We start from the raw sequence: 27,027 nt of genomic DNA on the forward strand, positions 1-27,027 counted from the left end.
GGTGTCCCTAGCCTGCTTCTTCATAGGGGCAGGCTAGGGTCATCCAATCTGAGCTTTCCCCTATAATTACATTTTTAATAATAAAATATCCCATTTGTCTGATCATGTCAATCGGCTAGATTACAAGTGTTGTGGTACAGCTTTTAACGCTTAAATAATGGCCATTCCAGTGTAATGGCCAGAAACGCATACTACGAGTCATGTTGGTATAGCTATACTGCAAGCATTTTAGCCTGTAACGCAATGTCCATTCCGCACTCAAAAAATTTACGTTTTTTTGTGTGGGATTTTCATAGCGCCCGAATTACAGGTTGTGAGTTGAGGCTAAAAAGCTTGCGTTATGCTCTATACCGACACGATCCATAATGCCATCTGAGAGCAGTAGTTATGGATTTTGCGAATCAAAACTTTCACAAAACTCATAACTAAACTGTTACAAAGTACACTAACACCCATAAACTACCTATTAACCCCTAAATCGCTGCCCTCCTGCTTTGCAAACACTATAATAAAGCTACTAACACCTAATCCGCCGCTCCCCGATATCGCCAACACTTTAATAAAGTTATTAACCCCTAAACCTCTGGCCTCCCATATTACCGCCATTAAATAAACCTATTAACCGCTAAACCGCCAGCCCCCCCACATCGCAAAACACTAAATTAAACTATCAACCCCTAAACCTAACACCCCGTAACTTAAAATTAAAACTACAACATAACTATCTTAAAATAAATAAAAACTTACCTGTGAAATAAAAATAAACCTAACATTAAACTATAAATTAACCTAACATTACTATTCTAATAAAATAAAAAAAATACTACTAATTAAAAAATCTAAATTACAAATTTATAAAAACCTAACACTAAGAAAAAAATCTAAAAAATCTAAAATTACAAACAAAACAAAAACACTAAATTATGAAAAATAAAAAACACTAAGCATACAAAAAATAACAAAATTAACAATTACACTTAATCTAATCAAAAAAGCACCATCCAAAATAAAAACACCCCCTAACCTACAATAAACTACCAATAGCCCTTAAAAGGGCCTTTTGTAGGGCATTGCCCTAAGTTAAACTAAACAGCTTTTACAAGTAAAAAAAATACAAGGTCCCCCCAACACTAAAACCGACCACCCAACCAACCCCCCAAAATAAAAAACCTAACTCTAAAAAAAATTAAGCTACCCATTTCCCCTAAAGGGACATTTGTATGGGCATTGCCCTTAAAAGGGCATTCAGCTCTTTTTCACTGCCCTTAAAAGGACATTCAGCTCTTTTCCAAAAGCCCTAATCTAAAAAAAAAAACCCCCAACACTAAACCCAGAATATCTACTCACGGTTCCTGGGTTCTGGACATCCATCTTCATCCAGGCGGCAAGAAGTCTTCATCCAGGCAGTGACACCTTCATCCATCTCGGGGACATCTTCAATCTTCATCCCGGCGGCGCAGAGCGGTGCTATCCTGGAAGCTGATCCCATCCTGCGCGGAGCATCCTCTTTATATGGTCACAACCATACACTGAAGTTGAATGCAAGGTAGCCGTTTCAAAATGGCGTACCTTGCATTCCTATTTGCTGATTTGATTCTTTAAATTCAAATCAGCCAATAGGATAAGAGCTTCTGAAATCCTATTGGCTGTTCAAAACAGCCTATCGGATAAGAGCTACTGAAAGCCTATTGGCTGATATGAAGAGGACACTCCGCGCAGGATGGGATTGGCTTCCAGGATAGCTCCGCTCAACGCCACCGGGATGAAGATAGAAGACATCCCTCAGATGGATGAAGTTGACGCCGCCTGGATGAAGATGGATGTCTGGACTTCAGGAACCGTGAGTAAATATTCTGGGTTTAGTGTTAGTTTTCTTTTTTAGATTAGGGCTTTGGGCTTTTGTAAAAGAGCTGAATGCCCTTTTAAGGGCAATGCCCATACAAATGCCCCTTTAGGGGCAATGGGTAGCTAAGGTTTTTGTTAGAGTTAGGTTTTTTATTTTGGGGGGTTGGTTGGGTGGTGGGTTTTACTGTTGGGGGGACTTTGTATTTTTTTTTATAGGTAAAAGAGCTGTTTAACTTAGAACAATGCCCTACAAAAGGCCCTTTTAAGGGTTATTGGTAGTTTATTGTAGGCTAGGGGGTGTTTTTATTTTGCGGGGGCTTTTTTATTTTTATAGGGCTATTAGATTAGGTGTAATTGTTTTTGTTTTTGATAATTTCGTTTATTATTTTTTTGTAAGCTTAGTGTTTTTTATTTTTCGTAATTTAGTGTTTATTAATTTTTGTCATTTTAGATTTTTAATTTTTTTTCGTAGCGTTAGTTTTTTTTTTACATTTTTAGATTTTTTAATTGGTAGTATTTTTTTTATTTTAGTAGAATAGTAATGTTAGGTTAATTTGTAGTTTAATGTTCGGTTTATTTTTATTTCAAAAGTAAGTTTTTATTTATTTTAAGATAGTTATATTGTAATTTTTATTTTAAGTTAGGGGGTGTTAGGTTTAGGGATTAATAGTAAACTTTATTACTTTATGATTATTATTTACAATTTAATTAAACTCAAAATGTTATTCCCCCAAAATAAGTTACAATGAAACATTGCAATACACATTATTTAAAGGGACAGTCTAGTCAAAATTAAACTTTCATGATTCAGATAGGGCATGCAATTTTAACCCTTTGATGACAGAGTTAATTTGTCTACATCGGAATGTTCCGATGTAAACAAATTGAAATCCTGCAATCGTGCATGCGATCGCGAGATTTCAATGATGGGATTGGGTCAGGGGGGCGTCCCTATGACGCTAGGCACGCCCACCACGACCCGATTCCATTCTGGAAGCGCCATTGGCTTCAGGACAGCCAAACGGCTAGGACGTTCCATGCCGTCCTAACGGCGCTAAAGCAGTTAGGACGGCATGCAACGTCTGAACGGCGTTAAAAGGTTAAACAACTTTTCAATTTACTTTTATCATCAAATTTGCTTTGTTTTCTTGGTATTCTTTGTTGAAAGCTAAATCTAGGTAGGCTCATCACCGATTTCTAAACTGTTGAAGGCCGCCTCTTATCTCTAGACAATGCTAATTTTAAACATCAGATAACTAACTAAAATCTAAAAGTACCATACATTAATTATATAAAATAAAGGCTATTTGTGTAACTTGTTTATTGGAAGAAACATGTCCAGAAAAAAAACAAAACATTTTTACTATTAATAAATCGGTTAATAATGTAAAATTACATTAGTGAAATTTGTTTATACATTTCAGAATGTTTGTAATGTTTTTGCAACATTTTTACTTTACAGCTATTTTTGTAAATCTACCAACATAATTACTTGGACTTCCTGTTTAAATAAATAACAGCATTTTGTGTTCCAACAGTAAAAACAGAATTTATGTTTACCTGATAAATTACTTTCTCCAACGGTGTGTCCGGTCCACGGCGTCATCCTTACTTGTGGGATATTCTCTTCCCCAACAGGAAATGGCAAAGAGCCCAGCAAAGCTGGTCACATGATCCCTCCTAGGCTCCGCCTACCCCAGTCATTCGACCGACGTTAAGGAGGAATATTTGCATAGGAGAAACCATATGATACCGTGGTGACTGTAGTTAAAGAAAATAAAATATCAGACCTGATTAAAAAACCAGGGCGGGCCGTGGGCCGGACACACCGTTGGAGAAAGTAATTTATCAGGTAAACATAAATTCTGTTTTCTCCAACATAGGTGTGTCCGGTCCACGGCGTCATCCTTACTTGTGGGAACCAATACCAAAGCTTTAGGACACGGATGAAGGGAGGGAGCAAATCAGGTCACCTAAATGGAAGGCACCACGGCTTGCAAAACCTTTCTCCCAAAAATAGCCTCAGAAGAAGCAAAAGTATCAAACTTGTAAAATTTGGTAAAAGTGTGCAGTGAAGACCAAGTCGCTGCTCTACATATCTGATCAACAGAAGCCTCGTTCTTGAAGGCCCATGTGGAAGCCACAGCCCTAGTGGAAGGAGCTGTGATCCTTTCAGGAGGCTGCCGTCCGGCAGTCTCGTAAGCCAATCTGATGATGCTTTTAAACCAAAAGGAGAGAGAGGTAGAAGTTGCTTTTTGACCTCTCCTTTTACCAGAATAAACAACAAACAAGGAAGATGTTTGTCTAAAATCCTTTGTAGCATCTAAATAGAATTTTAGAGCGCGAACAACATCCAAATTGTGCAACAAACGTTCCTTCTTCGAAACTGGTTTCGGACACAGAGAAGGCACGACTATCTCCTGGTTAATGTTTTTGTTAGAAACAACTTTTGGTACGTAAAACCACCTTATCTGCATGGAACACCAGATAAGGAGGAGAACACTGCAGAGCAGATAATTCTGAAACTCTTCTAGCAGAAGAAATTGCAACCAAAAACAAAACTTCCCAAGATAATAACTTAATATCAACGGAATGTAAGGGTTCAAACGGAACCCCCTGAAGAACTGAAAGAACTAAGTTGAGACTCCAAGGAGGAGTCAAAGGTTTGTAAACAGGCTTGATTCTAACCAGAGCCTGAACAAAGGCATAAACATCTGGCACAGCTGCCAGCTTTTTGTGAAGTAACACAGACAAGGCAGAAATCTGTCCCATCAAGGAACTTGCAGATAATCCTTTTTCCAATCCTTCTCGAAGGAAGGATAGAATCTTAGGAATCTTAACCTTGTCCCAAGGGAATCCTTTAGATTCACACCAACAGATATATGTTTTCCAAATTTTGTGGTAAATTTTTCTAGTTACAGGCTTTCTGGCCTGAACAAGAGTATCAATAACAGAATCTGAGAACCCTCGCTTTGATAAGATCAAGCGTTCAATCTCCAAGCAGTCAGCTGGAGTGGGACCAGATTCGGATGTTCGAACGGACCTTGAACAAGAAGGTCTCGTCTCAAAGGTAGCTTCCATGGTGGAGCCGATGACATATTCACCAGATCCGCATACCAAGTCCTGCGTGGCCACGCAGGAGCTATCAAGATCACCGACGCCCTCTCCTGATTGATCCTGGCTACCAGCCTGGGGATGAGAGGAAACGGCGGGAATACATAAGCTAGTTTGAAGGTCCAAGGTGCTACTAGTGCATCTACTAGAGTCGCCTTGGGATCCCTGGATCTGGACCCGTAGCAAGGAACCTTGAAGTTCTGACGAGAGGCCATCAGATCCATGTCTGGAATGCCCCACAGTTGAGTGATTTGGGCAAAGAGTTCCGGATGGAGTTCCCACTCCCCCGGATGCAATGTCTGACGACTCAGAAAATCCGCTTCCCAATTTTCCACTCCTGGGATGTGGATTGCAGACAGGTGGCAGGAGCGAGTCTCCGCCCATAGAATGATTTTGGTCACTTCTTCCATCGCCAGGGAACTCCTTGTTCCCCCCTGATGGTTGATGTACGCAACAGTCGTCATGTTGTCTGATTGAAACCGTATGAACTTGGCCCTCGCTAGCTGAGGCCAAGCCTTGAGAGCATTGAATATCGCTCTCAGTTCCAGAATATTTATCGGTAGAAGAGATTCTTCCCGAGACCAAAGACCCTGAGCTTTCAGGGATCCCCAGACCGCGCCCCAGCCCATTAGACTGGCGTCGGTCGTGACAATGACCACTCTGGTCTGCGGGAGGTCACCCCTTGTGACAGGTTGTCCAGGGACAGCCACCAACGGAGTGAGTCTCTGGTCCTCTGATTTACTTGTATCTTCGGAGACAAGACTGTATAGTCCCCATTCCACTGACTGAGCATACACAGTTGTAATGGTCTTAGATGAATGCGCGCAAAAGGAACTATGTCCATTGCCGCTACCATCAAACCTATCACTTCCATGCACTGCGCTATGGAAGGAAGAGGAACGGAATAAAGTATCCGACAAGAGTTTAGAAGTTTTGTTTTTCTGGTCTCTGTCAGAAAAATCCTCATTTCTAAGGAGTCTATTATTGTTCCCAAGAAGGGAACTCTTGTCGACGGAGATAGAGAACTCTTTTCCACGTTCACTTTCCATCCGTGAGATCTGAGAAAGGCCAGGACTATGTCCGTGTGAGCCTTTGCTTGAGGAAGGGACGACGCTTGAATCAGAATGTCGTCCAAGTAAGGTACTACAGCAATGCCCCTTGGTCTTAGCACCGCCAGAAGGGACCCTAGTACCTTTGTGAAAATCCTTGGAGCAGTGGCTAATCCGAAAGGAAGCGCCACGAACTGGTAATGCTTGTCCAGGAATGCGAACCTTAGGAACCGATGATGTTCCTTGTGGACAGGAATATGTAAATACGCATCCTTTAAACCCACCGTGGTCAAGAATTGACCTTCCTGGATGGAAGGATTGTTCGAATGGTTTCCATTTTGGACGATGGAACCTTGAGAAACTTGTTTAGGATCTTGAGATCTAAGATTGGTCTGAACGTTCCCTCTTTTTTTGGGAACTACGAACAGATTGGAGTAGAACCCCATCCCTCGTTCTTTTAATGGAACAGGATGAATCACTTCCAGAAGATAACCTTGGGAGACTATTTCTAGCGCCCAAGGATCCAGAACATCTCTTGCCCAAGCCTGAGTGAAGAGAGAGAGTCTGCCCCCCACCAAATCCGGTCCCGGATCGGGGGCCCGCATCTCATGCTGTCTTGGGAGCAGTGGCAGGTTTCTTGGCCTGCTTTACTTTGTTCCAGCCTTGCATTGGTCTCCAGGCTGGAGTGGCTTGAGAAGTATTACCCTCCTGCTTAGAGGACGTAGCACTTGGGGCTGGTCCGTTTCTGCGAAAGGGACGAAAATTAGGTTTATTTTTGGCCTTGAAAGACCTATCCTGAGGAAGGGCGTGGCCCTTGCCCCCAGTGATATCAGAGATAATCTCTTTCAAGTCAGGGCCAAACAGTGTTTTCCCCTTGAAAGGAATGTCAAGCAATTTGTTCTTGGAAGACGCATCCGCTGACCAAGATTTTAACCAAAGCGCTCTGCGCGCCACAATAGCAAACCCAGAATTTTTCGCCGCTAACCTAGCCAATTGCAAGGTGGCGTCTAGGGTGAAAGAATTAGCCAATTTAAGAGCACGAATTCTGTCCATAATCTCCTCATAAGAAGAAGAATTACTAATAATCGCCTTTTCTAGCTCATCGAACCAGAAACACGCGGCTGTAGTGACAGGGACAATGCATGCAATTGGTTGTAGAAGGTAACCTTGCTGAACAAACATCTTTTTTTAGCAAACCTTCTAATATTTTATCCATAGGATCTTGGAAAGCACAACTATCTTCTATGGGTATAGTGGTGCGCTTGTTTAGAGTAGAAACCGCCCCCTCGACCTTGGGGACTGTCTGCCATAAGTCCTTTCTGGGGTCGACTATAGGAAACAATTTTTTAAATATGGGGGGAGGTACGAAAGGTATACCGGGCCTGTCCCATTCTTTATTAACAATGTACGCCACCCGCTTGGGTATAGGAAAAGCTTCGGGGGGCCCCGGGGCCTCTAGGAACTTGTCCATTTTACATAGTGTTTCTGGAATGACCAGATAATCACAATCATCCAAATTGGATAACACCTCCTTAAGCAGAGCGCGGAGATGTTCCAACTTAAATTTAAAAGTAATCACATCAGGTTCAGCTTGTTGAGAAATTTTTCCTGAATCTGAAATTTCTCCCTCAGACAAAACCACCCTGGCCCCCTCAGACTGGTGTAGGGGCCCTTCAGAAACAATATCATCAGCGTCCTCATGCTCTTCAGTATTTTCTAAAACAGAGCAGTCGCGCTTTCGCTGATAAGTGGGCATATTGGCTAAAATGTTTTTGATAGAATTATCCATTACAGCCGTTAATTGTTGCATAGTAAGGAGTATTGGCGCGCTAGATGTACTAGGGGCCTCCTGTATGGGCAAGACTGGTGTAGACGAAGGAGGGGATGATGCAGTACCATGCTTACTCCCCTCACTTGAGGAATCATCTTGGGCATCATTTTTACTAGATTTTTTATGACATAAATCACATCTATTTAAATGAGAAGGAACCTTGGCTTCCCCACAGTCAGAACACAATCTATCTGGTAGTTCAGACATGTTAAACAGGCATAAACTTGATAACAAAGCACAAAAAACATTTTAAAATAAAATCGTTACTGTCACTTTAAATTTTAAACTGAACACACTTTATTACTGCAATTGCGAAAAAGTATGAAGGAATTGTTCAAAATTCACCAAAATTTCACCACAGTGTCTTAAAGCCTTAAAAGTATTGCACACCAAATTTGGAAGCTTTAACCCTTAAAATAACGGAACCGGAGCCGTTTTTATATTTAACCCCTTTACAGTCCCTGGAATCTGCTTTGCTGAGACCCAACCAAGCCCAAAGGGGAATACGATACCAAATGATGCCTTCAGAAAGACTTTTCTATGTATCAGAGCTCCACACACATGCAGCTGCATGTCATGCTTTTCTCAAAAACAAGTGCGCCATACCGGCGCGAAAATGAGGCTCTGACTAAGATTAGGGAAAGCCCCTATAGAATAAGGTGTCAAAAACAGTGCCTGCCGATATTATTTTGCAAAAAATACCCAGATTAAATGATTCCTCAAGGCTAAATATGTGTAAATATGATCGATTTAGCCCAGAAAATGTCTACAGTCTTAATAATCCCTTGTGAAGCCCTTATTTACTGTCTGAATAAAAATGGCTTACCGGATCCCATAGGGAAAATGACAGCTTCCAGCATTACATCGTCTTGTTAGAATGTGTCATAGCTCAAGCAGCAAAAGACTGCTCACTGTTCCCCCAACTGAAGTTAATTCCTCTCAACAGTCCTGTGTGGAACAGCCATGGATTTTAGTAACGGTTGCTAAAATCATTTTCCTCATACAAACAGAAATCTTCATCTCTTTTCTGTTTCAGAGTAAATAGTACATACCAGCACTATTTTAAAATAACAAACTCTTGATTGAATAATAAAAACTACAGTTAAACACTAAAAAACTCTAAGCCATCTCCGTGGAGATGTTGCCTGTACAACGGCAAAGAGAATGACTGGGGTAGGCGGAGCCTAGGAGGGATCATGTGACCAGCTTTGCTGGGCTCTTTGCCATTTCCTGTTGGGGAAGAGAATATCCCACAAGTAAGGATGACGCCGTGGACCGGACACACCTATGTTGGAGAAATAGGGCTCAATTAATCAACTTTATTTAAACAGCCAATAGGAGCCCATAACAGTTGGATGTATAACACAAAAATATATAACATTAAAATGAGGTGTTTTGTCTTTCCTTAAAGTAATCTGGCCACTTTTTGAATAAATATTATTCATTATATTTGGACAATTTAAGTCTGGGTATAATATTCATAGACTGAAGTTCCTGGAACAATAGTTTGCAGGCGTAGGGAATTCTCAAAGATGAAACGTGACAAGACGATTTACAGTAATGGCACCTAGAGAGAAGCAAAAAGGAAACGGAAATTAATAGTTAACAATACAATGACAATACTGTACAAATGTAAGATCGTACTGTGAAATCAAAAGTGCTAGAGAATCATCTGTTGCAAATAATTTCTTAGACAATCTTGTAAATTAGGAGGATAAAAAAAAAAATACGAGCATAAAGATTATACTAAGGGAAATAATTAAAAAATCTGGTGCTCCTTTTTCTTGAATGGCTTCAGCTATTTATTTAATAGCAAAAAACAGAATTTATGCTTACCTGATAAATTACTTTCTCCAACGGTGTGTCCGGTCCACGGCGTCATCCATTACTTGTGGGAAATGTTCTCCCCCACAGGGAAAGGCAAGGAGAGCACACAGCAAGAGCTGTCCATATAGCTCCCCCTCTGGCTCCGCCCCCCAGTCATTCGACCGACGGTTAGGAGAAAAAGGAGAAACTATAGGGTGCCGTGGTGACTGTAGTGTATAAAGAATTTTTTTTCAACCTGATTAAAAAAAAAAAAAAAACCAGGGCGGGCCGTGGACCGGACACACCGTTGGAGAAAGTAATTTATCAGGTAAGCATAAATTCTGTTTTCTCCAACATTGGTGTGTCCGGTCCACGGCGTCATCCATTACTTGTGGGAACCAATACCAAAGCTTTAGGACACGGATGAAGGGAGGGAGCAAATCAGGTTACCTAAACAGAAGGCACCACGGCTTGCAAAACCTTTCTCCCAAAAACAGCTTCCGAAGAAGCAAAAATATCAAATTTGTAGAATTTGGCAAAAGTGTGCAGAGAAGACCAAGTCGCTGCCTTACATATCTGGTCAACAGAAGCCTCGTTCTTATAGGCCCATGTGGAAGCCACAGCCCTAGTAGAGTGAGCTGTGATACGGTCAGGAGGCTGCCGTCCGGCAGTCTCATAAGCCAAGCGGATAATGCTTTTCAGCCAGAAAGAGAGAGAGGTAGCAGTAGCTTTTTGACCTCTCCTCTTACCAGAGTAAACGACAAACAAGGATGAGGTTTGTCTAAAATCTTTTGTTGCTTCTAAATAGAACTTTAAAGCACGAACAACATCTAAATTGTGTAATAAACGTTCCTTCTTTGAAACTGGATTCGGACACAAAGAAGGAACAACTATTTCCTGGTTGATGTTCTTGTTGGAAACAACTTTTGGAAGTAAACCAGGCTTAGTACGCAAAACAACCTTATCTGAATGGAACACTAGATAGGGTGGATCACACTGCAAAGCAGATAATTCAGAAACTCTTCTAGCAGAAGATATAGCAACCAAAAACAGAACTTTCCAAGATAGTAACTTAATATCTATGGAATGTAAAGGTTCAAACGGAACCCCTTGAAGAACTGAAAGAACTAAATTTAGACTCCAAGGAGGAGTCATGGGTCTGACCAAAGCCTGAACAAAAGCTTGTACATCTGGCAAAGCTGCCAGTCGTTTGTGCAAGAAGACGGATAATGCAGAAATCTGTCCTTTTAGAGAACTAGCTGACAATCCTTTATCCAAACCTTCTTGGAGAAAGGAGAGAATCTTTGGAATTTTAATCTTACTCCAGGAGAATCCTTTGGATTCACACCAACAGATATATTTTTTCCATATTTTATGGTAAATCTTTCTAGTCACAGGTTTTCTGGCTTGGACCAGAGTATCAATCACAGAATTTGAAAACCCACGCTTGGATAAAATCAAGCGTTCAATTTCCAAGCAGTCAGCTGCAGAGAAACTAGATTGGGATGTTCGAATGGACCTTGTACTAGAAGGTCCTGTCTCAAAGGTAGCTTCCATGGTGGAGCCGATGACATATTCACCAGGTCTGCATACCAAGTCCTGCGTGGCCACGCAGGAGCTATCAGAATCACCGAGGCCTTCTCCTGTTTGATCCTGGCTATGAGCCTGGGGAGGAGAGGAAACGGTGGAAACACATATGCTAGGTTGAACGACCAAGGCGCCACTAATGCATCCACTAGAGTCGCCTTGGGATCCCTGGATCTGGACCCGTAGCAAGGAATCTTGAAGTTCTGACGGGACGCCATTAGATCCATGTCTGGAATGCCCCATAATTGGGTTAACTGAGCAAAGACCTCCGGATGGAGTTCCCACTCCCCCGGATGGAAAGTCTGACGACTCAAATAGTCCACCTCCCAGTTGTCTACTCCTGGGATGTGAATAGCAGATAGATGGCAGGAGTGATTCTCTGCCCATTGGATTATCTTGGTTACTTCCTTCATCGCTAGGGAACTCTTTGTTCCCCCCTGATGATTGATGTACGCAACAGTCGTTATGTTGTCCGACTGAAATCTTATGAACCTGACTTCCGCAAGCTGAGGCCAAGCCAGGAGGGCATTGAATATAGCTCTTAGTTCCAAAATGTTTATCGGGAGAAGCGACTCTTCCCGCGACCATAGGCCCTGAGCTTTCAAAGAGTCCCAGACCGCGCCCCACCCCAAGAGGCTGGCGTCGGTCGTGACGATGACCCACTCCGGTATGCGGAAACTCATTCCCTGAGACAGGTGATCCTGGGTCAACCACCAGAGAAGTGAGTCCCTGGTTACCTGGTCTACTTGAATTTGGGGAGACAAGTCTGTATAGTCCCCATTCCACTGATTGAGCATGCACAGCTGTAATGGTCTTAGATGAATTCGAGCAAAAGGAACCACATCCATTGCTGCGACCATTAGTCCTATTACTTCCATGCATTGAGCTATGGAGGGTTGAGGAATAGAGTGAAGAACTTGACAAGCTTTTAGAAGTTTTGTCTTTCTGACGTCTGTGAGAAAGATCTTCATTTCCACAGAATCTATTATTGTTCCCAGAAAAGGAACCCTTGTGGACGGTGACAGTGAACTTTTTTCTATGTTCACTTTCCACCCGTGAGATCTGAGAAAAGCCAACACAATGTCTGTATGAGCCCTCGCTTTGGAAAGAGACGACGCTTGGATTAGGATGTCGTCTAGATAAGGTGCTACAGCGATGCCCCTCGGTCTTAGGACCGCTAGAAGGGACCCTAGCACCTTTGTGAAAATTCTGGGAGCGGTGGCTAAACCGAATGGAAGAGCCACAAACTGGTAATGTTTGTCCAGAAAGGCGAACCTCAGGAACCGATGATGAGATTTGTGGATTGGGATATGCAGATACGCATCCTTTAGATCCACGGTAGTCAAAAATTGACCCTGCTGGATTGTTGGTAAGATTGTCCGAATGGTTTCCATCTTGAAGGATGGAACTCTGAGGAACTTGTTTAATATCTTTAAATCCAGAATTGGCCTGAAAGTTCCCTCTTTTTTGGGAACCACAAACAGGTTTGAGTAAAACCCTAGACCTTGTTCCCCGGAGGGGACTGGGTTTATCACTCCCATCTTTGATAGGTCTCTTACACAATGTAAGAATGCCTGTTTCTTTATCTGGTCTGAAGATAAGCGAGACAGGTGGAACCTTCCCTTTGGAGGAAGTCCCTTGAATTCTAACAGGTATCCCTTGGAAACTATCTCTAGTGCCCAGGGATCCAGAACATCTCTTGCCCAAGCCTGAGCGAAGAGAGATAGTCTGCCCCCTACCAGATCCGGTCCCGGATCGGGGGCTACCCCTTCATGCTGTCTTGGTAGCAGCAGCAGGTTTCTTGGTTTGTTTACCCTTGTTCCAGCCTTGCATGGGCTTCCAAGCGGGTTTGGGCTGGGCCGCGTTACCTTCTTGTCTAGCGGCAGTGGAGTTATTAGCCGGTCCGTTCCTGAAATTGCGAAAGGAACGAAAATTAGACTTGTTCTTAGCCTTAAAAGGCCTATCCTGTGGGAGGGCATGGCCCTTACCCCCAGTTATGTCTGAAATAATTTCCTTCAATTCCGGCCCAAAAAGGGTCTTACCCTTGAAAGGAATATTCAGTAACTTAGTCTTGGACGACACATCTGCCAACCAGGATTTTAGCCAAAGCGCCCTCCGCGCTACTATAGCAAAACCTGAGTTTTTCGCCGCCAATTTCGTTATTTGAAAGGCGGCATCCAATATAAAGGAATTAGCTAACTTTAATGCGTGAATTCTGTCCATGACTTCTTCATAAGAAGTCTCTTTCTGGAGCGACCTTTCTAGTTCTTCGAACCAAAAGGACGCCGCTGAAGTGACAGTAATAACACACGTAGCTGGTTGAAGGATGAACCCTTGCTGAACAAAAATCTTTTTAAGCAATCCTTCCAATTTTTTATCCATAGGATCTTTGAAAGCGCAGCTGTCCTCTATAGGAATAGTTGTTTGCTAGTGGTGAAACAGCTCCCTCAACCTTCGGGACCGTTTGCCATGCGTCCCTTCTAGGGTCTACTATGGGAAACATTTTCTTAAATATAGGAGGTGGGGCAAAGGGTACACCTGGCTTCTCCCAATCCTTTTCCACTATGTTCGCTACCCTCTTAGGTATTGGAAAAGCGTCGTCGTGCACTGGGACCTCTAAAAATTTGTCCAATTTGCACAACTTCTCTGGTACTACCATGGAATCACAGTCATCCAGAGTAGCTAATACCTCCTTAAGCAAAGCGCGGAGATGTTCTAGCTTAAACTTAAATGCCACTAGATCAGGTTCTGCCTGTTGAGAAATTTTTCCTGAGTCTGAAATTTCACCCTCAGACAGCCCTTCCCTCACAGCCAATTCCGATTGATGTGAGGGTAAAATAGATAAGGCATCGTCAGCGTCTGATTGTTCATCCTTTTTATCTGTATTTAAAACTGAACAATCACGCTTTCTCTGAAAAACTGGCAGTTTGGATAAAAGATTTGCTATAGAATTATCCACTACTGCTGATAATTGTTGCATAGAAATAAGCACTGGCGCGCTAGGTGTCGCCTGCGCGGGCAAAGCTGGTGTAGACACAGAAGGAGAGGATGTAGAGCTATCCCCACTACCTTCATTAGATAAATCATCTTGGGTAACATTATGAAAAATAACAGAGCTGTCCTGATTTTGTTTGGACGCTATGGCGCAATTATCACAAACACTCGAAGGGGGAACCACATTTGTCTCTATACACACAGAACATAGGTTATCTGATGGAACAGACATGTTAAACAGATTTAGGCAGGCAAACAATGCAATAAAAACGATTTTAAACAAAAACGTTACTGTCTCTTTAAATAATAAAATGACACATTTATTTCTGAATGTTCAAAAAACTATGAAGGCAATATCCGATTTTTCTGAAATTTGGACCCCAGTGTCTTAATGCTCAGAAAGTATTGCACAGCAAATATGGAGACTCTAGCTCTTAAAACAAGAGCCAATTGTTGGATTTAACCGTTTTTACACACCACAATCCCAGCTACAGCCTTGCTGCAGCTTTTTACCTTCCTTAGGGGTCACCATTCACAGAAAAAAAGCCTTTTGGAGTCACTTTCTGAACCACAGGACCCTCTCACATGAATCTGCATGCACTGCCTTGAAATTCAACTGCACAGCTGAAGTGCCAAAATGAGGCTTCCTCCCTCAGCACACTAGAGTGAAGGGGCCTTCCTGACTAGATTTAGGTGTCTAAAACAAGCCAGATCAATAAAAAACGTTCCCAAGTGTATGTGAGCTTATAAAATATTTCAAATGGTATAATATTGTAATAAAAACCAATCGATTTAGCCCCTAACAGTGTCTACCAGCATAAAAAACAAAAAGGGGAAGCCTGTTATCTTTTTTGCTGAGATGAAAGAAAAATGGCTTAACGTTTCCCCTGAGGGGAAAAATGACTGTCATCTAGCATTAGCCTGTGTTGTTAGAAGGAGACTAGTCATACCTGAAGCAGATGAGTCTGCAAACTGTTACCCCCAACTAAAGTTCTCTTGTTTCAACAGTCCTGCGTGGTAACAGTAATGGATTTTAGTTACTTGTGCTAAAATCATAGCCCTCTTAAACAGAAATCTTCATCACTTTTCTGTTATAGAGTAAATAGTACAAGCCAGCACTATTTTAAAATAACAAACTCTTGATAGAAGAATATAAAACTACAACTAACACCACAAACTCCTCGCCATCCCCGTGGTAGATGCTACTTGTTCAGAGCGGCAAGGAGAATGACTAGGGGGCGGAGCCAGAGGGGGAGCTATATGGACAGCTCTTGCTGTGTGCTCTCCTTGCCTTTCCCTGTGGGGGAGAACATTTCCCACAAGTAATGGATGACGCCGTGGACCGGACACACCAATGTTGGAGAAAGAGAAATAGGAAACGTTTGCTATGGTTTAATATGTCATTGTGACCTATCTCCACCACCAGCCTATTCAAATATTGACAGACACATTTAGGGTTTAATGAAATATAAAACCATTAACAGCAGCAAATATTTCCACAAAATTAGGTTCTACTTAACCTTCCTCCATATTAGACACATTAAAGGTACAATAAACCTGATTTTTTTTTCTTTTCATTTAATGGTTCGATTGAGGAAGGTGACAGGAATTAGCAGCAATTTTAACGAAATGCTGAAACTTTTTATTTATCTGCAAATAGCCAAACTGTACTGGCCCCAAGGCGGCCCCCATCTGATGGAACTTTTTTTATTTTCAATGCTGACGGTGCCTTAACCTATTGATAACCATCTCTGCAGCGCTACAGAGGGGGTTCATTCAGTCTATCTGCACAATATTCCTGAGAACATAGCGCACATGCACACTAAACTTGACCTCCCCCCGCTGCTACAGATCTATACCATTTATTGTGCCTAGTACACCTAGTATGATTGAGAGCAATGTAAAGGCACTCAGATTCAGAGGAAAGGGGCAGGCAGCATAATTTTTATTGGCTATATTGGATCCTTATAAAAATAAAGCAGGAGAACAAAAATGAACCCAGGTCAGGGTAGGCAGGGGGAATCAGAACGGTGTGTAAAAAATAAGAAGATCTAGATTTAGCAGAATGTGATATACCTAATATCGAGCTAACAGATTATTTACATAAGGATAATAGATATGCAGAATAAATAAATTAAGTTTACTGCCACTTTAAGAGTAGACAAGGCACACACCCTTATTAAAGTTAATCCCAATGAAACTAAACAGGAAGAATGGAATAGGAAGCATACTTTAGTCATATGATCGGTGAACAAAGAACTGCAATGTTGCCAGACGGGGAAGGAGGGAACAGTGGAACAACTGTCCCCCCCCCCCAAACACACCAAAGCCTTGGCATATAAGATGAGGCCAAACATGTCCTGAGGGACTCAACCAGTATATGCCCCAGGTCAGGTTAAGATAATAAAGAGGAAGTCCCTTAGCTATGTACAGAAGGGATTTAGAGTGAGGTAAGGACTCCTTAGTTAAACCTAGATAAAGTGGATGGGTATAGTTTTGCTGTCCCCTCCAATGGGAGTGGGTTATTTACAGGTCAATATTAGTCCAGAGTGAGCCAAGATTTAAAACCCTCCCAAAAAAACATAATCGGATAATTTTATTTCCATCGCGGGGAGGAGAGTCCACGGCTTCATTCATTACGTTTGGGAATAAAGAACCTGGCCACCAGGAGGAGGCAAAGACACCCCAGCCAAAGACTTAAATACCTCCCCCACTCCCCTCATCCCCCAGTCATTCTGCCAAGGGAACAAGGAACAGTAGGAGAAATATCAGGGTATAAATGGTGCCAGAAGATAAATTAAATTTAGGTCCGCCCACCGGAGTTACGGGCGGGAGCCGTGGACTCTCCTCCCCACGATGGAAATAAAATGATCAGGTAAGCATAATTTATGTTTTCTATCTAAAGGGGAGGAGAGTCCACGGCTTCATTCATTACTTTTGGGAAACATATACCCAAGCTTTAGAGGACACTGAATGAAACCGGGAGGGTGAAAAGGCGGACCCTAATCTGAGGGCTCCACAGCCTGTAAAACGTTTCTCCAAAAAACAGCTTCCGCAGAGGCAAAAACTTCAAATTTATAAAACTTTGTTAAAGTGTGTAAGGAGAACCAGGTAGCCGCCTTACAAATCTGCTCCATAGGGGCATCATTCTTGAAGGCCCAAGACGAAGCCACAGCTCTAGTAGAATGAGCCGTGATCCTCTGAGGAGGCTTATGTTCCGCTGTGTCATAGGCCACGCGAATCAAGCTCCTCAACCAAAAGGACAAAGAAGTAGAAGAGGCCCTCTGCCCCTTGCGCTTCCCGGAATATACCACAAAAATAGATGTAGACTGTCTGAAATCCTTTGTAGCCTGAAGATAGAACTTCAAGGCACAAACCACATCCAGATTATTAAGTAACCTCTCCTTGGAAGAAGAAGGGTTAGGACACAAAGAAGTAACAATTATTTCCTGATTGATGTTATGGTTAGACACCACCTTGGGAAGAAACCCCAAACCGGTGCGAAGAACAGCCTTATCAGCATGAAAAACCAGATAAGGAGACTCGAATTGCAAGGCAGCCAGCTCAGATACTCGGTGTGCCAATGCAATAGCTAACAGGAAGAGAACCTTGCAAGACAGAATTTTAATGTCAATAGAATGCATAGGCTCAATTGGAACCCTCTGCAATACGTTAAAGACCAAGTTTAAGCTCCATGGAGGAGCAGACTGCCTAAAGACAGGCCTGATTCTAGACAGAGCCTGAACAAAAGATTGAATGTCAGAAAACTCGGCGAGTCTCCTGTGCAACAAAACGTATAATGCAGAAATCTGTCCCTTTAAGGAACTGGCGGCAAGACCCTTCTCCAAACCTTCTTGGAGAAAAGACAGAATACTGGATACCTTCACCTTGTGCCAAGGATATCTGTGCTTCTCACACCAGGACAAGTAAGTCCTCCACACCTTATGGTAGATGCGACGAGTGACTGGCTTCCTTGCCTGAACTAGTGTGTCAATCACACTTTCAGAAAAACCTCTCTTGGCTAAGACTAAGCGTTCAATCTCCACGCAGTCAGTCTCAGAGAAACGAGATTTTGATGTTGAAAGGGACCCTGTTCCAGCACATCCCTGCGACAGGGTAACTTCCATGGCGGAGAGGATGACATCCCCACCAGATCCGCAAACCACGTCCTCCGCGGCCCCAATGAAGCAATCAGGATGGCCGAAGCTCGCTCCTGCTTGATGCGTGCCACTACACGAGGTAGAAGTGGTAACAGTGGAAAAATGTAAGCTAGGCTGAATCCCCAAGGCACCACTAAGGCATCTATCAGCTCTGCCTGGGGATCCCTCAACCTCGACCCGTATCGGGGTAGCTTGCAATTGAGTCTGGACGCCATGAGATCTATCTCCGGCGTTCCCCATCTGAGACAAATCTCCGCAAACACTTCGGGGTGAAGAGACCATTCCCCCAGATCGAAGGATTGCCTGCTGAGAAAGTCCGCTTCCCAGTTGTCCACACCTGGAATGTGGATCACTGAGAGCAAGCAGTTGTGGGACTCCGCCCACTCCAAAATCCGAGACACCTCCCTCATTGCTAGGGAGCTCCTCGTAACCCCCCTGATGGTTGATGTAAGCCACCGATGTAATGTTGTCGGTCGGGAATCTGATGAAGCTGAACGACCCAAGAAGAGGCCACGCTTTCAAAGTTTCAGAATATTTATCGGAAGGAGAGACTCCTCTCGAGACCATTTTCCTTGTGCCATTCTGGCACCCCAAACAGCTCCCCATCCAGCCAGACTCACGTCCATGGTCACAATCTCACAGGACGGTCTCAAGAAGGAGGTCACCAGGGACAGATGCTCTGGACGGATCCACCAACAGAGGGAGTCCCTGGTCCGAGCATCCATGGATATCCGATGTGATAGATCTGAATGATCCCCGTTCCACTGTCTCAACATGCACAACTGAAGAGGTCTGAGATGGAACCTGGTGAAAGGGATGACATCTATGCTGGAAACCATGAACCCGATCATCTCCATACACTGAGCCACCGAAGGGCTGGAGGAGGACTGAAGGGCAAGACAAGTGGACGCAATCTTCCTGCGTCGTTGCTCTGTGAGAAATATTTTCATGGACATAGAGTCTATTATCGTGCCCAGGAACTCCACCCTATTGCTGGGAACCAGGGAACTCTTTCCTGAGTTGATCCTCCAACCGTGAGATTGGAGCAATAAAAGAAAAGCCCTCGAATGATCTCCTGTGACGAAAGGCAAAGAATGACTGGGGGATGAGGGGAGTGGGGGAGGTATTTAAGCCTTTGGCTGGGGTGTCTTTGCCTCCTCCTGGTGGCCAGGTTCTTTATTCCCAAAAGTAATGAATGAAGCCGTGGACTCTCCTCCCCTTTAGATGGAAAACGTGCTATTGAAACAGAGAACTTTGTGGGCTTTTGTTACACTTAAACCACATTTATGGAAGATATTAAAAGACCATTTGAAATCTATTTTATGGATAACAAAAGACAACTTACCAGCCAGAATAACCAAGTAGCCCACATTGACCACAAACATCAACTTCAAAGGCATCACTGGAAATCATCAACCTCTCTAGCAACAACATGCTAGCCCCATAACCAATCAAACAGTCACGCTCCATCTCTCCGAGACGCAGGCCACCATCTCGAGATCGTCCTTCTGTGGGCTGTCTATTGGAATAAAGGAACAAAGCGTTGAGGAATATTTTCTATATGTTTTTTTTGTTTTTAGATCTCTCTATCTACATATAAATCTTATTATGTATAGATGCAGGTAAGCATGTTTTTCATTGTAGCAAAAAGAGGTAAAGGACAGAGCAGTTTAGTTAATATGTATACAGTTCATGTAAATCTAGTTTTTCTTTTTCTTTCAGAAAATACTAGAGCAGGACAACAAACTCAAGCCTTTAAAGGTCTAGCAGACACTAAAACTTTAACCAATATTGGTAAAGATACCATTTAAAAAAACAAAATTAAAAGGAATACAAAAATAAATTTTACTTTAGCACGCCACTCTAAAATGCTCATAGAAGAATCCAAGTGTCAGTTCCAAAAACAATTACATCAACAACTAAATTACTATCATAGAAGTCACTATCTCTTCAGCTGATGGGTGTGGAAGTCCTATGCTGGCTGTGTATGTGTAAATACGGTAAGATAATTAATGATTCTGAATAAACAACCTATGACCAAGCAAAATTATTACTACATTTAGCTCTGCTTTGAAAGCATACACTGCTTCCAGAATATAACATTATAGGAGGAAGAAAGCAATTTAGGTTAAATATGTCCTAAACAAGGATGTTAAGCACCGACCTCGACTGATAAGGTTGCATGTTGAACAAGGGTTTGCGCTAAGTAGTTTGGGTATCATGGGTAAAAAATCCACATTGCATCTCTTACTAACACCTGCAAGCTGCTAGATAAACTCACAATACCAAGATTTCTACTTTGAGCATTAGGTTAAAAAAAACTTACCTTGTAAGCACAGCTCTAGGACCTCGAGCTCGAGCATGCATCTTATCTAATACCATGTGCTTCAGTTTCTGATAGTATACAGGCCCAAAATAAATATAGGCTTCCAAAGGTTCTCTACAATACAGAAAAAACAAAACAAATAAGAAGTTACATGCTACAAACTAATTCAGGAAAGTGTATAGATACCATTAGCATTGTAAACAAATAGCACATATAATTAAACACATTTAATCTAAAATGCTTATAAATGCAGTTGTTGGATATATGTGAATTAATTTAGTTATGTATCATTCATTAATAAAATGTAATTATGATAAACTTATTTTTCATATATGAAGTGGTGTCATATTTAGTTATTTGCTGTGATAGACACCCCAGAAGACTTCATGGTAGACTCCCCTTCTTACAAATACTATCACTTTCTTGTGAGCGCCAATACATGTATAGATGTACAGATATTTAAAACCGTGGGCTGACTAAAATCAAAAAGTCAGTGTCCCACAGCAAACCTGATGAACCTGAAACAAAAAGGTAGGTATCCATCAGCGCTACTGAAAGCAAGAACTGACCTGGCACCAGAGCAGAAGTGAGTAAAATGAGGGTCTTTAACCTGAAAACTGCCCAAACAGGAGAAATCATCCAAATATATAAGATGTTGAAATAAATTTATTTAAAAAACAAAAAACCAAACCAAAACACAACAAAACAAAGCCCAACAACTTTAATTCACTAGACCCCAGAGATCTTGGAAAGAATAAGCCTTTTAGCTCAGATAATGATAATCTCTGATAGACTTTTAAAATTATTCATAGGTGTATTCCGTGAATATCTATGGAGAGTGTGAAATGTCTAACTTTTTTCTCTTTTTTGTAATCTTGTAATACTTTTTAAGTTGTGTTTAAAATTTTAGTGTTTGTTAAATATCATGGAAAGGGGTCCTCTTTTGACTGACCAATTGCTTGTTTTGTATTTGTACGGTTTTATCTTTGTACCATTGCAAATGTTTTTATTAATAAAACTGGAATAATAAAAAAAAAAAAATAGCGAGCATAATGTTTTTCTGGGCATAGCTTGGGACATTTTTAAGAAATCTTTCTGCAAAGGGACTAATGCTAACACCTGGCTTCCTAGGGATGAAATGAGTCCTACCATCTGTAATCTCCCTATTAAGATTCAAGTCAGTATAACTTTAAAAAAAAACAAAAAAACAAAACAATTCAGAAGCATATACATAAAGGGATACCGAACCCAAATTTTTTATTTCATGATTCAGATAGAGCATGCAATTTTAAGCAACTTTCTAATTTACTCCTATTATCAATTTTTCTTCGTTCTCTTGCTATCTTTATTTTAAAAGCAGGAATGTAAATCTTAGCAGCCAGCCCATTTTAGGTTCAGCACCATGGATAGCGCTTGCATATTGGAGGCTTACATTTACCCACAAATAAGCAAGCATAACCCAGGTTCTCAACCAAAAATGGGCCGGCTCCTATGCATCATATTCCTGCTTTTTAAATAAAGATAGCAAGAGAACGAAGAAAAATTGATAATAGGAGTAATTTAGAAAGTTGCTTAAAATTGCATGCTCTATCTGAATCATGAAAGAAAAAAATTGGGTTTAGTGTCCCTTTAATTGAGCTATATATGTCCAAGTTTTAATTTATAATTAATTTTAATTTAATTTATAAAAGTTGGACAAAAAAAGTAGACCATACCATATGTAGCTGAGCTAACACATTATACAAATGCATCTTTTAGATTAAACAAAAAAAGAACACATTTTTTGCTTTCAATATGAGGATAGCACACGCGCAACATAACATTTATGCTTACCTGATTAATTAATTTCCTTATTGGCAATGAGAGTCCACGACCCCGCCCGATTGCTAAAGGTGTAGTGGCGGCAGTTGTTTTTTTGCACTTCTGTACCCCTTGTATCTCTATTTCTTGTGAGAGTCCACAAGAACATTCTTTACCTATGGTAATTACTCGACCTAGCAACCAGGAGGTGGCAAAGACACCCCAAACAAGACTATAAATATCCCTCTAACTTCCCCTACCCTCCAGTAGTTAAGCCGAGGATAAGGAAAAGGGAAGAGAGATACAAGGGGTACAGAGGTTCAAAAAAACAACTGCCGCCACTACACCTTTAGCAATCGGGCCGGGTTGTGGACTCTCATTGCCAATAAGGAAATTAAATTTATCAGGTAAGAATACATTTTATTTTCCTTGTATTGGCAGTTTGAGTCCACCAGAACATTCTAAACTTCTACCTAAGAAGTGAGTTCACGAATGTCGGACAGGAAAATAGGGAAGGCAGTCCTAATTACTAGGCACCACCGCTTGTAAAACCCTTCTTCCAAAGAAAGCCTCTGATGAGGCAAAAACATAAAATTTATAACTTTGTGAATGTGTGCAATGAAGACCAAGTTGCAACTTTGCAAATCTGTTCAACTGAAGCCTCATTCTTGAAGGCCCAAGTGGTAGACACCACATAAGTGGAATGTGCTGTGATTCTTGAGGGGGGCTCTTGACCCACTTCTTGAAAAAGCTACAGCTGAGGCCTTCTGCCCCTTGTGCTTACTAGTATATAGGATGAATAAGGAAGAAGACTGACTAAACTCCTTAGTAGTGTGAAGGTAGAACTTCCGCACTCTGACCACATCCAGATTATTTAACAATCTCTCCTTTGAGGATGACAGATTAGGACAAAGTGAAGGAACCACAATCTCCTTGTTGATATGGAGTATTCACTATATTAGGAAGAAAGCCTGCTTGAGTTCTCAACACAGCCTTATCCTGATGGATCACCAGATACTGAGGATCCCACATCAAAGCTGGACGTTATGAAACTCTGCGAGCAGAGGAAATAGCCAATAGAAAAACCACCTTCCAAGTGAGTAACTCAATATCAACAGCTAGCAGAGGTTCAAACTGAGTCCTCTGACGAACCTTTAGAACTAGATTCAGGCTCCAAGAAGGGGCAACAGGTTTGAAAACAGGTCTAATTCTGACCATATGCATACAAAGAGAGGAGCGTTCTACCAGGAACGAACAAAAGCTCAGTAGCTTGTTCTATGGTGAGTTACAACCTAAGAGCAGCCTCTTTTAGCCCAGTTATGCTTTTCACAGTGGCAAACTTTCCTGAAGTATATCAGTCTGATCCCGACCAAGTACGGTCACTCCAGCACCAAAATACCAAGACATTCTCCTCTGAACAAGGAACATGACAACTCCATATACCTCTAAGCACACTGGGCAAGGAGTCCACGTCTGGTTTCCCCCCTTAGGGAGACCTCCCCAAGGTCATAATACAAATGCATACAAAAAGAGAAGCACTGTACCAGGAATGAACAACAGCTCAGTAGCTTGTTCTATGGCGAGTTACCACCTAGGAGCAGCCTATTTAAGCACAGTTGTGCTTTTCACAGAGGTAAACTTTCCTGAAGTAGTTCTGACCAGAGACTGAACAAACTCTTGAACATCTGGCAAACTAGCCTAATTCTTATGAAACAGAACGGAAAGGGCAGAGATCTGACCCTTGATAGAACTGTCCGACAGGCCCTTCTCCAGACCCTCCTGGAGAAACTGAATTATACGCGGAGTCCTCACTCTACGCCAAGAAAAACCTCGCTAGCCACACCAGTTAAGGTAAGTCCTCCAGACCTTGTGGTAAATGCGTCTATTGATAGGCTTGTGAGCCTGTATAGGAGTATTAATCACACTGTCAGAGAAGCCTGAAATCGTATATGCTGGGGAGAACCCAGTTGAGGCCACACCAGAAGCACATTGTAAATAGCCCTCAATTTGGGAATGTTGATTGGAAGAGATACTTCCTTCTGACACCAGGTTCCCTGGGCTCTCAGAGAACCCCACACTACACCCCAGACAGACTTGCGTCTGTGGTGATTATCATCCAGGATAGGCAATGGAGAAGTGTTCCTAGAAGAACAGGGGTTGGGGATTGCCACCAAACCAGACTCTCTCTCGCCTGGGCGTCCAGAGGGATGAATTGGGACAGATCGGAATGATCTCCATTCCATTGTCTGAGCATACACAACTGTGGTGGTCTCAGGTGAAAGCAAGCAAACTGTATAGCATCCAATGTCGCAAACATGAGACCTACCACCCCCATGCATTGTGCTACAGAAGGATGAGCATTGGACTGAAGCAGATGACATGCCCTCTGAAGCTTCTCCCTGAGCTGGTCTGTGAGGTAAATGCACATACTGACCGAGTCTATGATCGTTCCAAAAAATTTACCCACGTAGCTGGGACGAGGGAGCTCTTTTCTAAATTCACCTTCCAACCATGCGTCCGAGGATATGAGAGTAACCTCTGTGTGTGTTTAAGGATCCACTGCAATCCCCTGCAGACAAACCGAAGCCAGCAAGGCTCCCAGCACCTTGGTGAACACTCATGGTGCCATGGCCAATCTAAAAGGAAGCGCAACAAACTGGTAGTGTTAGTCAAGGAAGGTGAACCGTAGAAACGGTAGTGATCCCTGTGTATCAGAATTTGGATGTCCTTCAGATCTATTCAGATTTATTGTAGACATGAACAGACCCTCCTGAAAAAGGGGAAGGATGGATCTTATCGCTTTCCATTTTGAAGGTGATTGTTGAAGAGACTAATATAAACTAGCTCTAAATAGGGGGCACTATAATAAGTGTATTAGGACAATGATAAATGAGTGTGTAAGCTCTACACATCAACACAAAAACCATCTACCAACACATACACATGAAAAATGAATTATATATGTATATACACACACACACACACATATATATATATATATATATATATATATATATATACACACACACCAATGTGCATGCACACTATACACACACACAAAAACAGTTATATGTGAGTACCAGTAGTAGTATTGTCAACACCCAAAATTCTAGGTACAATAGACATATACATATAATATTCCAATGCTATATATGGATAAACCCATTTACAAGCAACAAAGTCCAATAAGATCTGTGTAGTTCAACCAAGGATAGGTGAAGACAATTGTTGTTTTGATCTGATGGCGATGATACAGTAAGGCTGCACTCTCCTCACATGTGGATGTCAAAGAATCTGGAAGATGAAAGAAACAAGAGAGGCGCCTGTGTGTACTAGTAAATAACCAAATGATAATTTCCAAAGAGCCCTAATCAGGGTACTCACATTTGCAAAGAGCACTCAGACAGTGCTATTGGAAACAGGCTGGATGTTTGACAGCAACCCAGCTCACTGATTGCAGAAACAAAATTACATAAAATCTGGAGAAGATAAGACAAAACATGGCGCCTGTGTGTACCAGTAATAAACCAAAAAGATATCAGTGTAGATTCTCATTCAGTATACTCACATTTGTGAAGAGCACTCAGACAGTGCTATTAGGCACAAGCTGGATATTTAGCAGCAAAACAGCTTACCGATATGATGGTAACACAGGCACTGGAACACAGGGACACAGGAACATAGATACTCCAAAAAATATAGAAGAGTCTCAAAGTATAGAGACTATAAACTAAAACTGCAGAATAGACTGCAACAAATGCAGCCTATAACTCCCTAAGGAGTAACAGGTAGGTAGGAAAGGCACGGTTCCAATGTATAATGAACAAAAATTAAAATTGATTTACTGTAAATTGAAAATACAAATAATACAGATAAAAATATAAAACAATGGAACCAGAAGGCAGGGGTTGCTAGCTACCCTCCTTCAAATATGCAACGCGTTTCTCAGTGCTTTACCACACTGTTTCATCAGGCATATAAACTGAGCTGTGAATAGCCTTTAAATACCTTTCCTAACTAAACCAATACTGACACATTTGAAGCCTGTACAAATTAACACACACACCTGTGATCAACCCCTCCTACCATGGGGAGTTCCACAGGATTTGTAACCCTTTGTATGTTGTGTATGTTTCATCCCCCATAAATGATTAATAAATGGTCAGAAATTGTTAATCATATTGTTATTTACATATAAGTGTAAAAAAGGTTTTTGGGACTCTCAAAAAATCTTTGCTTAATGAAAATTACATCTCTACTTTGAATATACACCTATGCACAGAGTCTCAAGGTAATCATATCAACACTCATGCAAGGTGGTATTTGTGTAAACACAACTTTATTCTAATACAATATAGCGTTTACTGCTGGTGAGCTGTATTTAGTTTCTTAGGGTTAATATTAACTGCCAGAATTCTTACACAGATTGGTTAGTTACTGCTAATTTTGTTCATTAATTTTATGTTACATTTAGAGTTTATGAGTGATCCATTTGTCTTTACATTGAGACAGGTT

The 27,027-nt window shown here is 41.7% G+C and overlaps 1 protein-coding gene across 1 annotated transcript in view; it reads right to left on the reverse strand.

Annotated features, from left to right (window-relative positions):
* Positions 1-9,105: 9,105 nt before the first annotated feature.
* POLR3B (RNA polymerase III subunit B) overlaps positions 9,106-27,027 on the reverse strand; it is a 791,018-nt gene continuing 773,096 nt past the window's right edge. Inside the window, exons 24-26 of the mRNA XM_053719663.1 lie at positions 20,713-20,826; positions 19,732-19,905; positions 9,106-9,406 (exon numbers count right to left, since the gene is read on the reverse strand). Coding sequence (XP_053575638.1) covers positions 9,277-9,406; positions 19,732-19,905; positions 20,713-20,826 — 418 coding nt within the window. The 3' untranslated portion in view covers positions 9,106-9,276. The remainder of the gene's footprint in view (positions 9,407-19,731; positions 19,906-20,712; positions 20,827-27,027) is intronic.

Source organism: Bombina bombina, chromosome 6 (genome assembly GCF_027579735.1).
Source record: "Bombina bombina isolate aBomBom1 chromosome 6, aBomBom1.pri, whole genome shotgun sequence".
Taxonomy (NCBI): Eukaryota; Metazoa; Chordata; class Amphibia; order Anura; family Bombinatoridae; genus Bombina; species Bombina bombina.